This window comes from Narcine bancroftii, chromosome 1 (genome assembly GCF_036971445.1).
Source record: "Narcine bancroftii isolate sNarBan1 chromosome 1, sNarBan1.hap1, whole genome shotgun sequence".
NCBI lineage: Eukaryota > Metazoa > Chordata > Chondrichthyes > Torpediniformes > Narcinidae > Narcine > Narcine bancroftii.
The window spans coordinates 485,444,567-485,458,305 of record NC_091469.1 but is presented as its reverse complement, the minus strand read 5'-3'; the positions used below and the strand labels follow the sequence as shown (position 1 = coordinate 485,458,305).

The window sequence follows — 13,739 nt, the reverse complement described above, 5'->3', positions numbered from 1 at the left end:
ATAAACTCCTGGGCAGTAATTTTTTTAAATTTATTTCTGTCTTTTCAGTTTTGTGTTAATGTACCTGTTCATTTATCAAAACGTCAATATCTCTCCCATGTCGTTAAGTCGCACCAAGTGTTTGGAAGGGTCCACATGGCTCACGAATGTGGAAGAGGATTAGCTGATAGAGCGAGAAGCCTGTCTTTTAGCAGATTCACTTGTAACTTGAGCATCTCTCCTTCACATGGCCTGTTGCATCATTGGATTGAAGTATAAAATGTCTGTTTGCAGAAGCCTAATATTAAAACTTGGATGATCACAATGTTTTTTTAAAAATATGGTGATGTTTTTATACATCTCTCTCTTTTGACATATCCTTCTGCTCCTTTCTCTCTCACATCCTCGTTTCGCTTTCTATTAAATGCACCTCTGCATTTATGTCCTTGTGGTAGTCTTCCACTAACTTTTTTCTCCATTGAGCAACATAAAAACTGCAGATGCTGGAATCTAGAGCAAGCTGGAGCAACTCAGCTGGTCAGCATGGTTAGTCAACATTTCAGGCTGGGACCCTTAATTAAGACTCTACATGTGCAAGCCACCCCTTGGCCATTTCTTCCCACAGATGTTGCCTGACTCAATGTTCCTCCAGCATCTCATTGCTTGCTCAAGATTCTAATGTCTGCAGTTTTTGTTTTTCTCGATCATTCTACTCCACCGTGAATTCTCAGGGTATGTCTCAATATAGGGTTCCATCCTGAATCTACCCATGGATGTTAAAGGTTGAAGGGTTCTTTTACTGTCATGTAATAATACAAAACATGTAATAAACACAATATTTGTCAACTTTTGCCTGTCGTAAAGGCAAACAAAGAGTTGCCATGAGCATTGCCTAGCACCTCCAATAATAAGAAAGAAAAGCGAAAGAGAGTTCCTTCAGAGGCTCTGTGTGTCTGTGGATTCGCCTCCAGTGCTGCCACAACTTCTGCAGCCTCACAGATTCCTGTTCCATCCATTGGCAACCCAAGCTCCAGATAGCAACGTCCAAAAGGATCGGGAAGCTTTCAGCGCGTGAAGACCTTCTTGCCCTCCAGACCCTTGAATTTCGATACTCTTCCCATGAGCCAGTCTCCAGCTGCCTGCGTGGGTCCTTCAGCTGCTGAGCCCTTCACTGGTCCATTGTTGTAGTCACCTACCCTCTTGGGCTTCTTCTCACTGGGTTTGGGGGGGGGGGGGGAAGGTGTTCCTCTGTTTCTGGTGCCTTGTGCTGGTCTTCTGCTCCTCTGTAGTCTGCAACCCCTTGTGGTACACTGCCCAATAGGCAGTGCCATCTTGGGCACAGACCTTCATGGTTACAGGACATTTAAAAAAAAACACTGCCCAGTCCTCTAACAGGCTGTTTAAATCCTTACAGGGCCATTGGCATAAGGACCCTGCAGAGCAGCGCTGTGTCTCTGCTCCTCACTCTCCCAGATCCGCAGCAGCCCTGACGTCACAGCAGCGCTGCTGTGCAGATTTTTTGTTGCCTGACCCACTAAGTTTCTCCAGCAGTTTGTTGTTTTCCCTCACTGGATTTATTTATCGTGTATTTATTTATCTTACATTAATAGTCCCTTGCTTTGGACATCCAAGGATAGCAGAGTGGTACAACTGGTCAAATGATGCCTCACAGCTCCGGTGACCAGTGCTGTTGGAGTGGAGTTAGCAAGTTCACTCTGTGACTGCATGGATTTCATTCCAGGGTGCTCTACATCTAAAACCTTGGCCACTGTAAACTGCTCTGTATTGCTGGGTGGTAGAATTTGAGGGGGTGGGTGGAAGGTTGATGGGATTGTGGGGAGATAAAAACTAGGGTTACTGTCTTAAGAAAGCAGCCTCTCTCCTCTAGGACCCCGCCACCAAGGACATGCTCTCTTCACTCTGCTGCCAGCAGGAGAAAAAGGTACAGGAGCCTGAAGACAAGCATTCAGCGGCACAAGAACAGCTTTTTCCCCTCTACCATTAAATTCTTGAATTGACAATGAACCACAGACACTGCCTTACTTAGACTTTTTTTTTTATTTTGTAAGGTGGTTTATAAATTCTGACAATACTGATTCTGAATTAGTGTAAGTGGGTGCTTGATCGCATGGATTTAGTGGGCTGAACAGCATGTTTCCATGCCATACCTTTCCATGCCAAACTTTTAATTAAATGTCCCATCTGTTGATTGCAAAATGCCTATTTGGTGCCACAAACACATGAAAGCATTCCTCAAATTGCTGATTTGCCTGCTCATTTAGAAATTTCAGTTATTTTAATTGTTGGAATAGTTTTGTGGTTGAGCCATATGGAAGCAATCAGAATCCTGCCTTCTGCAGTTTAATCATTAGCCTGTAAACTGGGCCTCTTCTGAACTCAGTGCTCATTACCAGGCCTCATCAAGCTGAACGTTGCACAGCAAGTCCAGTCGTTCATGGCTGTGGCACCTATTGTCAGTCATGCCCTCAGTAGTACTTGTTCATCAGTACATGGACAATTATTCTCGTACATAATTGAAGCTGATATGTTCCAGTCAGCACAGGGTAACATCAACTGCAGACCAGAGTACTGTTGAAGGGCTTTGAAACCAAGTTGGGAAAGCAGGTTTTTTTTTACAGTTGAGAATTAGCTGTCTTCACTTTTAAACACTGCAAACCTGCATCTGAGGCAAACATTTCCAATTTGGGTTAGACTTTTAAACAACTATGGTTCTTTAATGGGAGCCAGTATTAATGCCACCATTTACTGACAGTTTTTCAGTTTGTTTTATTGTTTCCATGCTCTCTACTTTCCAGGATTCCCTTCCACTCATTCTCCCATTCACTTTCGCCTCCATTCATTCTTTCTGGTTTTCTCACTCTCTTCTCCACCCCTTCCCCTCCCTTCTCTCCACTCCTCCTCTCCATACCTCTTCATCTCCCTCCGCATATCTTCTCCCACCTCCCCCGCGCCTCGCCTGCTCTGCCTGTCAATTAACATGCAAGCCGTGTGCTGTTTCCAGATTCTGTGTTTAATAATTTAAGCAGGGAATAGTTTAAATTCAATCATCATCCTGACACTGTTTTTCACGTGTGATCCTGATTTCTGCCGAGAGTCTCGCCTGAGGACACAGTGAGCCTGGACAGTTTAAAGGAGTCCTCCCCTGGTTTTGAGCATTCTCTTGCCCACCATTGTCATCTCTGCACCCATTCAAATGATGTGCCTTGTGGTGTGGAAAACTGGATCCTGGTCCTATGTATTCTGTGTAAACACCAGGTTCTTAAAGGGCAGGTTATAAGGGAGCATCTTTGACATTGAATAGATTTATTTTCTTTATTAATATTTTCTTGCATATTGATCGGAATTTTTCCTTTTTTGTCTGTTTTTGTTTTCTCCAGTCTGACCAGGTGCAGGTCCTCCCCAGTCCTGGTGTATGTATTATTTTGTTTTCTGTTCTGACCATCTTGCATGCTTTCAAACTGCTTGTGGGCAACCCTTTGGGATACTTAATTGACTCCTGGTAACCCAGCACAGGGCTGTGTACATCCTAATCCTCTTAACCACCGCATGATCCTAAACAAACGTAGCTTCCATTGGAGTAACGGAGTTCGGAGGTGTACTGAGACAATTTTATGTGCATCAATGGTTTATTCTACGTTAACTTTGTGTTTTCTTCCTTAGGCCCAGAATTTATTTTCCCCATCTCATGTTATTTCCAGGAGTGAGGATGGGGGCATCGCCGTCTATGGATGTGTTGCCATAGTCACCACCAGGCCAATCACACCACATCTGCACCTGTCCCTTGGCCAATCGTAAAACGACTGTACGGACCATTTGACCAATCACGCAACATTCGTGCCTATTCCATGGTCAATCCTAGCATGGCCGTATCAGCCACGTAACCAACCACACCACGGTCGTACATGTCTGCTGGCCAATTGTATTACAGCTGTATTGGCCACTTGGCCAATCACACCACAGTCATTCCTGTCCCTTGGCCTATCGTAACATGGCCATATCAACCTCTTGGCCAATCGTGCCACAGCCCTGCCTACCCTGCAGTGGCTCTTCAGAATGGTCCTGCTCCCCCTCCCATCCCCCCTGCACACCCCTCCCCAGACCCATCATGGTCCTCCCCCTCTCCCACCCTACAGCCAGTCCCACCATGGCCATGCCCACCTCAGCAAAACACAGAAAGGAAATCCGCGTTTCATTTGAACCAATGTAAGCACCCTCACCCTTGCTCTCTCCTGCATCTGCTTCCTTCTATCTGCTCCCTTAGTTTTGCCAGCTTTTGATTTTACACTAACCACACGAGATGTTGGTTTGGTTTGGTTAATAGCATGATGCTTCTGTTTTCTGGGGTCCTGGTCCCATGGAAGCAAGCTAACAAGAATATAATTCAAATAAAACTAGCTTTCCTAAACCTTCGAAGGCTTTGAGTGAGGGGGTCAGGAGCTGGAGTTTGGTGCAAATGGTTTTTTTTAATCTGGTTGAAAAGCTCTATATCCTGTAATTATGAAATGCTGTTGAGTATTAAATTGTAGTTGCCTGACATCGTACAGTCTCAATACTGATGAACTAATTTATGAAGTCTGAATTTTATTTAATTGGTTTTCTCTCCATGTATGTTAGGAGCGATGTATGGTAAGACTATTTTTATAATCAAACATCATTCTGCTAAACTCAGTGTCTTAACTGCAGAAACCCAGACCAGAGGCTTCAAAGAGCAGAAGGCCGTCTATGGTTGACACGGAGGCTTTCGTTGCTTAATTAAAGTTGTCTCGGTAATTTGGAATTCCAACATGAGTTTCTTCATTGTTAAAATATACGTAATTAAAGACAAAGAGGCTAAATTAATTGAAAGCGTTTTTGTCCTTCCATTGCTAATTTGAAATAACTGGTGGCTCAAAAGAAAGAAACCTTTTTATTGGGAAAGGACAGGGAACAGGAACAGTCCAGCCCATCGATCATGGCCCCATTAACCATGATGCCCAGTTTAAACTAAAACTCTTGCTGCCTGCATGTGACATGTCCTCATCCTGCATATTAACGTGTCTAAACACATAAATGCTGTTGGAGAAACTCAGCTGGTCTCACGGCGTCCACAGGAGGTGAAGATATATTACTGACATTCTGAAGCTGAGTCCTTCCTCAAGCTATGAGTAAAAACCCAGCAGTCGCTATTATTAAAAGATAAAGTGAAAAGGGGGAATGGGAGGGGGAGGAGCACAGACCAGCAGACAAAGTATTAATTAAGTATTAATTGGGCAGGAGAAAAGAAAGGTGAGAACAAATTGGGGGAGGAAGGATTGTTTTTGGCTCTGTGAAAGGAGACGCAGGGAGTAGGGAAAGAGAGAGAGAGAAGGCTTTTTCAGGCGCATTCTCTGCCAAGAATGTGCCTGAAGAAGCAGAAGTGGCCCTTTAAGTTGCCGTTCAGGTGGCAGCGTTTAAAGCACAACGCTGGCCACCTGAAGAACACAGCTGCACAGGATGCAGCTCTGTGCGCACTCCAGCTCCTGCCCAGTGTCAGCTGTGATGAGCAGTCTGACCCTTTCATATCCACTTTCAGCCAGCTGCATTCAGGTGGCTGGGGGAGCCGCTGAGCTGATTATCCCTCTCAGAGGAGGGTTATGTAGCTCGCCTCAAGAGCGCCTCCTGCACATTCAGGTGGCCTCAACACAGCCGCATAGTGCCTAAACGTGCGGCTTTACATGCGGGGCAGTTGGCCACCTGAAAGTGCCTAGAGCTGGGCATGAGGAAAGAAGACATAGGGCAAGATTGGAGTGGGGTGGGCGGTGGATGGAAACTGGAGAAGTTGATGTTAATGCCACCCGTTTGGAGAATGCCCAGGTGGAGTATGAGGCACATTCACGTGTCAGTCTAAAAGCCTCTTAAATTTTAACTATTGTATCTGCTTCTTCCACAACTCCTGGCTGCCTGTTCCAAGCACCCACCACTCTGTGTAAAACAAAAACAAAACTTACCCACGCCACAGCGGGCGGCACAGTTAGCGCAGAGTTTAGCAGCGCAAATGGCCCGTGTTCAAATCCAGTGCTGTCTCCCCGAATCTATGTGGATTTCCTCCGGGAGTTCCAGTTTCCTTCCACCCTTCAAAATACACGGGGGTTGTAGGTTAATTGAGGTATTTAAACATCTTTAAATTTCCCCCCTTCTGCCTTAAACACATGATTTTTTTTTACCATGGAGAAAAGATTCTGAATGTCTACCTTATTCATATTTTATTTATATATAAATATTTTATAAATATCAGGTCACATCCCCCGATGCTCCAGTGAAAATGCATGTCCAAGTTTACCCTTCCCCTTCCATATTTTGGTTGATTTTTCAGGCTTGAGTGTGGAAACAATTCTATTCTATTGTGTAGCTCCATTCACTGGAGCTACACAAATTGCATCAGGTTAAAATGCTCCAGGGCTAAAGAGGCTCTCCTGTGCTTCATAACAGAAAGTCTAGCCCCTACAAGTCCAGCCCATCCCCAGTGAAATTCATCTTGATTCAAGATGCCATGGCCCTGAGAGAGTTTTAGAGTAAAAATGTTATTACAATAAACTGGACAGAAAATAGTAAGATAAAAGTCGAACAAAACTATTTCTGATTGTGAGGTGGGCAGGATTTGGTGGGGATTTGATCAGTAGTGACAGCTATTCTTTCCTTTTGTGTCTCCCTGCTGATCTTATTAAAATTATCATGTAAAGCTAATCCTCTACCAACTGATATCTTCTAACCAGATGCTACTGAAGGTTCCTTCAATAGCTAAGCCTTATTAGAGACTATGTGTTGTCTCACGGCTACACAGTTCGGTGGCCAGGGTTGGAGTTGCAAAGGAAAGGAAAATTAATCCAGTAATGGTTTTATGGATGCACGAGCTTGGTGATTATATTACTGAGCCAGTAATCCAGAGACCTGGACTAATTATTGAGGAATTAATATGAATCCACCATGGGAACTGGGGAATTTCAAATTCTGTCAATTAAATCCTGAATAGAATCAGTTCATTGCACATGAAATTGTTGTATTGTCATGGAGCCAATCTGGTTTACTATTGCCATTTAGAGAAGGATACCTGCTATCCTTGCACAGCTGTGTGTGTGACTCCAGACAAGCACTCGGTTAAATCAAACCCCTCTGAGAAACGGGACTATAATTGGATAGGTTACCCAATGTCAAAAATGTCTTTAGGAAGAGAGGGTGTTCACTATTGACTAGAAATGTAACTTGGGCAGCCCTATATTGATGTTTCTACAGTGGAGCCTGGCGCTCTCCAAAACCCTCAAGGCACAAGTGTGATACGCTATTCTCCACACTGCTCCAGTATAGGTAAAGAAGCCCCTCACTATCCAGGACTGAACAGCCTACATGAATGATAGCCCATCTGCCCTTCCATGCTCCCTCTGCCGCTGCCGCCCATTATGAACCATTCACAAAGCTACCAAGCCTCAGTACTTCCCAAGGCATTAACAAAGGCATTGGAGATGTGGAAGTACCATCTCACCAAAGCCATGTGCTGTCCTGTTTTGGGAATCTATCAACGTTTCCTAGTCATTGGAACTAAATCATGGGACAGGCATAGCTTCACATAAACTGTAGTGGTACAAGCAGGTAGCTCATCACCACAGAGCTAGGAATAATTGTTTTAAATACGCTGCAAGGCACCATTTACTTTTACCACATGATGAAGGAATACACTTGTGATTACCCACACAATCCATAGGATCATGAGGCATAGGAATGGAATTAGGCCATTCAGCCCATTGAGTCCACCCAACCATTCTGTAACTTAAGCACTCATGTTGATCATATCAGGAAGGGTTCCACAGGAAAAAATGAGACTCAAGAGAAAGTACGTTCAGCAGAAGAGAAAATTGTCAGATTTTCTTGAGGTAATATTATCTTTTTTGGAGTAGAAGAATACTTAAAAAGTTGAGGTCTTCCTGAAGAAGGGGGTTGAGCCCTGCGCCAGTGCGTGGGGATGCAGTGGACCACGAGTGGGTAACAAGGCGGTGATTTGGACCTGACAAATTCCTGGCACCAGCCAGTTGAGTTCCTTTCTCTCCTGTCAGTCTGGGGAAGTCGTGTAGGGAGCAGGAAGGAAAGGCAGCAGTTCAAATCACAATTCTGTTTTGCATGCAGTGGGGGTGATGAAGTCGACCAATATTGGACTTGGGGAAGGCGGTGAGGATAGTTATAGGATCTCTGAACAAAAGAAGTGTAGAGAAAACCATAAAGCATAGGGGCAGAAATAGCTATTCAGCCCATCGAATCTTGTCCACCATTCAATCATGAGCTGATCTATTTTTCCACTTGGCCCCGCTGCCTGTCCTTCTTTGATGCCCTGGCTAATCAAGAACCTATCAATCTCTGAAACCAGATGTTTTATGTTCTATACAACATCTACTTTGTAGTAAAGCATCCCTCATTAAAAAAGCTAATGCTTAGGAGGGAACTTTGGGTATTTAATTTGATGTGATTTTTTTTTAAACCTGAAGTCTAGCCACAGGTTCTCTGTTAGCCTTACAGAGACTGATCTATCTGTTGTCAATAAAATTATCATTTTGTTGCCTCTCTGGGTCTCAGCAGTTCAGATATCCGATTTTGCAGTTACTAGTTTGTTTTTATAGTATTACAGCAATGTATGTCCTGTTATTTCAATCCTGTTTTATTTTGATTTGTGTTTTTGTTTGCCCTTTGCTTTTTTTCTTCTCCTTTAGCCTCCAGCCAAATACCTCTTACCAGAGATGAGGGTATCTGATGTTGGAAAGAAATGTGTAGTGATCGACTTAGATGAAACCTTAGTACATAGTTCCTTTAAGGTACTGCAAGTTCTTTGTTCTTTATTATGTATTTTTTGATAAAGTGTACAACTCACATGCCTATTGCAGGATTACCAATTTTATAGCAGCTCGGTAATGCTTGAAGCTTTGGTAGTTTTGCAGTTTAAAATTCTGACTGTTCACAATGTTCCAAATTGCATTCCATGATATCCAGGTGTTCTATTGAAGTTAAGAATGTGCTTCTCTTTGGCGAAGATGGGGGGGAAAAAAAATAAAGATGGGGAATTGGATAGAAGAAATTTGCAGGGCTATTGGGAGGGAAAGCAGAGTGGCACTAATTGAATCAGAAGGGCCACAATATTTAAATATTTTTTTTTGTAGACATACTGCACAGTAACGGGCCATTTTGGCCCACGAGCCCGAGCTGCCCAATTGACCTACAACCCCCGGCACATTTCGAACAATGGGATGAAACTGAAGCCCCCAGAGGAAGCCCACACAGACATGGGGGAAGCATGTAAACTTCTTACAGACAGCGCGAGATGCACCCTAAGGTGAATGATCTTGTGTGCTGCCAAAACACATAAAGATGAAGGATCATTTAATAACTAATCTGTCAATCACCAGCCTGCTCTTGAAGTAGGTTACCAATAAATTCTTTAACTGTGCACAAATCCATGACCCCTCACAAGAATGGAATGCAGTGTGTTAGTGATATTCAATGTACATCCAAGTAGATTTGGACATGTAACTCAAAAATGTTCAAAATTTGCATCCAGATTTGCAGTCACTATAGATTGTAAAGGATATCTGAGGTTCTGCCCTGATCACATAGAAGTGGAGGCTGCATTGCAGTTGAGTGAACAAAGATAAACTGGAGAGACTCGGTGGGTCAGGCAACATCCTTGGAGAGAAACAGTCATTCAGCTTTCTGTGTCAGGACTAAAGAAGGAAGGAGAAATAGCAAGAACAAAAAGAGGGGGAGGGAGCCACTGATATTCGACAAATGGAAGATGGGAGAGGTGGAGAGACTATGGGGTGGAGAGAACAGGAACAGGCAAAGGATAGATGGAAATGGTGGAACTCTTTTGCAGGGCTTTGTTAAATATAACTAAGAGGTCATTAATACATCTCAAATTCAATGATTCCCTTCCCTTGGTTCTAAACCCTATTGTACTGTGACAAATATAAACGGAAATTACCCAAGAAAGAAGAAAACCTCTCCTGCACATAAATAAAGGATTTAATTTAATATCAGGTGTTCTGTTTGATCTTGAATTATTCGGGCAATTTCAGTTGACTGCCTGCCAATGTCTGAAAGGAACCGGAATAAAATATATCCTGCCTTCCTGATTTCTTTCTTGAGGTTTTATTTTGCATTTTTTAATACTCCTCAAGTTAGCTCATTTGCTCCATGTTGCCCATACCTGCTATACACCTTTCTCTTCTGAATCAAACCCCAAATGTCCCTCAGAAACCAAGGTTCCCTATCATTTTAACCTTGCCTTTGATCCTGACAGGAAGATTTGAACTCTGTACTCTCACTATTTCACCTTTGAAGGTCCTCCACTTACCTCCCACATCCTTGCCTGAAAACAACTTATCCCAATCCACGCGTTCTAGATCCTTTCTCATTTCCTCAAAATTAGACTTTCTCCAATTGAGAATCTCAACCCGAGGCCCAGTCTATCCTTCTGTGAAACTAATGGCTTTATGATATCTGGACCCAAAATGTTCCCCTCACATACTTCTGTCCCTGTTCTATCTCGTTCCCTAATGGGAGATCCAGTATTGCATTCTCTCTCGTTGGTACCTCTATATATTGGTTTAGAAAATTTTCCTGCACACATTTGACAAACTCTAAGCCATGCAGCCCTTTTACAGAATGGGAGCCCAGTCAATAGGTGGAAAATTTAAATCTCCTACTTTCACAGCTTTATGTTTCCTGCATCGCTCTGCTATCTCTCTACAAATTTGATTCTCCAAATCTCGTTGACTATTGGGTGGTCTATAGTGAGTGTGGACATACTTTTCCCATTCCTCAGCTCCAACCATATAGCCTCTATAGATGAGCCCTCTGGACTTTTCCCTGATGAGCAATGCCACTCCTCCCTCTTTCATACCATCTCCCACACACGCATTCCCCCCCCCCCGTTCTCCCTTGCCTGAAGCAACGGAAGCCCGGAACATTGAGCTACCAGTCCTACCCCTCTTTCAACCAATTTTCACTAATGGCCACAATATCATAATTCCACATTCAAATCCATGCTCTAAGCTCGTCTGACTTTCCTACAATACTCCTTGCATTGAAATAGATGCACTTTAGAAAATTAGTAGATTGAAGACAGAGATAAGGAGGAACTGCTTGTCCCAGAGAGTATGGAATCTGTGGAATTCTCTGCCCAAGGAAGCAGTCGAGGCTGCCTCCTTAAATATGTTTAAGACACAGATTTTTGCATGGTAGTGAAGTTGAGGTGCGGTGTGGAAAAGGCAGGTAGGTGGACCTGAATACACGGCCAGATTGATCTGATTGGATGGCAGGCTCAACGGGCCAGATAGTAGAAACGCACAGAACTGCTGGAGGAACTCAGCAGCTGAGTTCCGAGTGTTTTTACTACAATCACAGCTTCCACAGACTTTCGTGTTTCACTCAGCGGGCCAGATAGTAGAAACGCCCAGAACTGCTGGAGGAACTCAGCAGCTGAGTTCCGAGTGTTTTTACTACAATCACAGCTTCCACAGACTTTCGTGTTTCACTCAGCGGGCCAGATAGTAGAAACGCCCAGAACTGCTGGAGGAACTCAGCAGCTGAGTTCCGAGTGTTTTTACTACAATCACAGCTTCCACAGACTTTCGTGTTTCACTCAGCGGGCCAGATAGTAGAAACGCCCAGAACTGCTGGAGGAACTCAGCAGCTGAGTTCCGAGTGTTTTTACTACAATCTCAGCTTGACTCCTGCTGTTGTTCCTGATGTCCATTTACATCCCTTCCGTAACAATGAGCCTTGCAGATGACTTCACTGATATATGTGGGATTTGACTCAAATGTCTGTGTATCAGTAGATTATTGAACCTTTCAGCCCTCAATGCCGCCCCTCATCACCAGGCTTAGTGCGCCATATTGGGGAATACATTGAGGTGGGTCAGCATGGCAAGATATGCAGTACAGAAGCATGGTCAACTAGGAAGATGGTTGGCCTGGTAGATAGCATAGAAATTAGGCACTAAACCATTGAAGGATTTAAAATGAAGGGTATGAGTTTACAAGCACAGCACCACATTGAGTTTGTCGCATTGAAAGTGGCTGTTGATATTGTTACGAGCCCAGAGGACCTCTAAACCCAGCAGCAATAGATATTCACCAAGACAAATGGTTACTTCAACAAAAATGGCTTTTAATCATCTCTAAACATGAAAACAGGATCAAACTTCAACTTATCACTATTGACTTAACTCACCTAACTTAACCCCCTTCTCATTCTAAGCTCATGTGCATGTAATGTGTGTGTAAGTTCAGAAAGGTTCTTTGGTTCACAGTCCAATCTCACTTCTCACTCCTCCAAGTTCACTGGTTGCAGGTAATTCTTAGACTGTGCACAGAATTTAACATTTATAAAGTTCACCAGGCTTTGGTGCTTGAAAGGTAAATGGTTACTGCTCAGGAAGGTTTTTGTCGGTGTTTAGAGAGAGATTTGTTATACAATGAGATCCACAACTGATACCTTTTTAATCAGCCACTTCAGTGTCTTGCTGACGAAACTTGCCCCTTCAGGGTTCTCCAGATGATAACCTCTTTTTTTCAAGTCACCACAGAGTTCCTTTTCGTTTCTCTTATTTCAAGTGAAACATTAGGCAACTAGTCCTCTCCTCTTGCATGAACCATAAAGACTTTGACCAGGCTGAACCAAGAACTCACAACCTGTCTACCAAATGGGGTTTTCCACAAGCTTCCCAGTTTGTCCTGTTCCAGTCCCAGCTGCTGCTGCTGAATGTAAAACTGCAGAACTGAATTCTCCCTCTCTCTCTCACTCTCTCAGAGAAAAAGCCTGTTTTACTCTCTCTGCTTGCAAAACCACATGACCCTCTTAGACCACAAAGTTCCACTCCAAACAGCCTGCGACTCCGACAAGGCTCTGGGGCTGACATGTCCAGCATGAGCAGAGCTCCAGTATTTTAAATGAGATCTGTTTTAAAGTGTTTGTATGTGACCTACGGTAAGAAACCTGCCCCAATTTATCTCCCAAAGATATAGCTATAATCTGTCACAATATAGATTAGCTCATGGAAGGGCTTCAGGTTCCTGGATCATTGGGGTCTCTTCCAGGGAAGGTGGGACCTGTACCGAAGGGACAGTTTGCATCTGAACTGGAGGGGGACTAATATCCTTGTGCGAAGGTTTGCTAGTGCTGCTGGGGGTGGGGTTTGAACTAGATTTGCAGGGAGATGGGAATCAGTGTGCCAGAGCAAGAGTGGAGTGGGGAAGAGAAAATATACTGTTAAGACATATTGCATATGTATTGTAGAATATAAGGCATTATTTAAAAATATAACGTTAAAACCAGAAATCAAAGGGTTGTGCATGGTAGAAATAATGTTCTCAGGTACATCTATTTTAAATGCAAAAAGTATTGTAGGAAAGGCAGGTGAGCTTAGAGCATGGATTGGCACGTGGAATTATGATAGTGTGGTCATTTGTGAAACTTGGTTGCAGGAAGCCCAGGACTGGCAGCTCAGTGTTCCGGGATGAAAGGGGGAGGAGTGGCATTGCTCGTCAGGGAAAATATCACAGCTGTGCCCAGGCAGGACAGACCAGAGGGGTCGTCTGTTGAGGCTAGATGAGTGGAGCTGAGGAATGGGAAAGTAATAGAGTTGTATTATAGAGAACCCAGTAGTCAGCGAGAAGTGACTTTAACTATCCACATACTGACTGGGACTCCCATACTGTAAAAGGGCTGGATGGCTTGGA

The 13,739-nt window shown here is 43.7% G+C and overlaps 1 protein-coding gene across 10 annotated transcripts in view; it reads left to right on the top strand.

Annotated features, from left to right (window-relative positions):
* Window positions 1-13,739, top strand: part of ctdspla (CTD (carboxy-terminal domain, RNA polymerase II, polypeptide A) small phosphatase-like a) — a 610,361-nt gene that overhangs the window by 535,098 nt on the left and 61,524 nt on the right. For 8 of the 10 annotated variants that reach the window (XM_069914945.1, XM_069914943.1, XM_069914942.1 and 5 more), the window contains 2 exons: window positions 3,378-3,410; window positions 8,712-8,813. The exons of 1 other annotated variant lie outside the window; for it this stretch is intronic. In XM_069914945.1, the coding sequence (XP_069771046.1) occupies window positions 3,378-3,410; window positions 8,712-8,813 (135 nt within the window). The remainder of the gene's footprint in view (window positions 1-3,377; window positions 3,411-8,711; window positions 8,814-13,739) is intronic. One more of the 10 variants, XM_069914949.1, reaches the window with a different exon arrangement.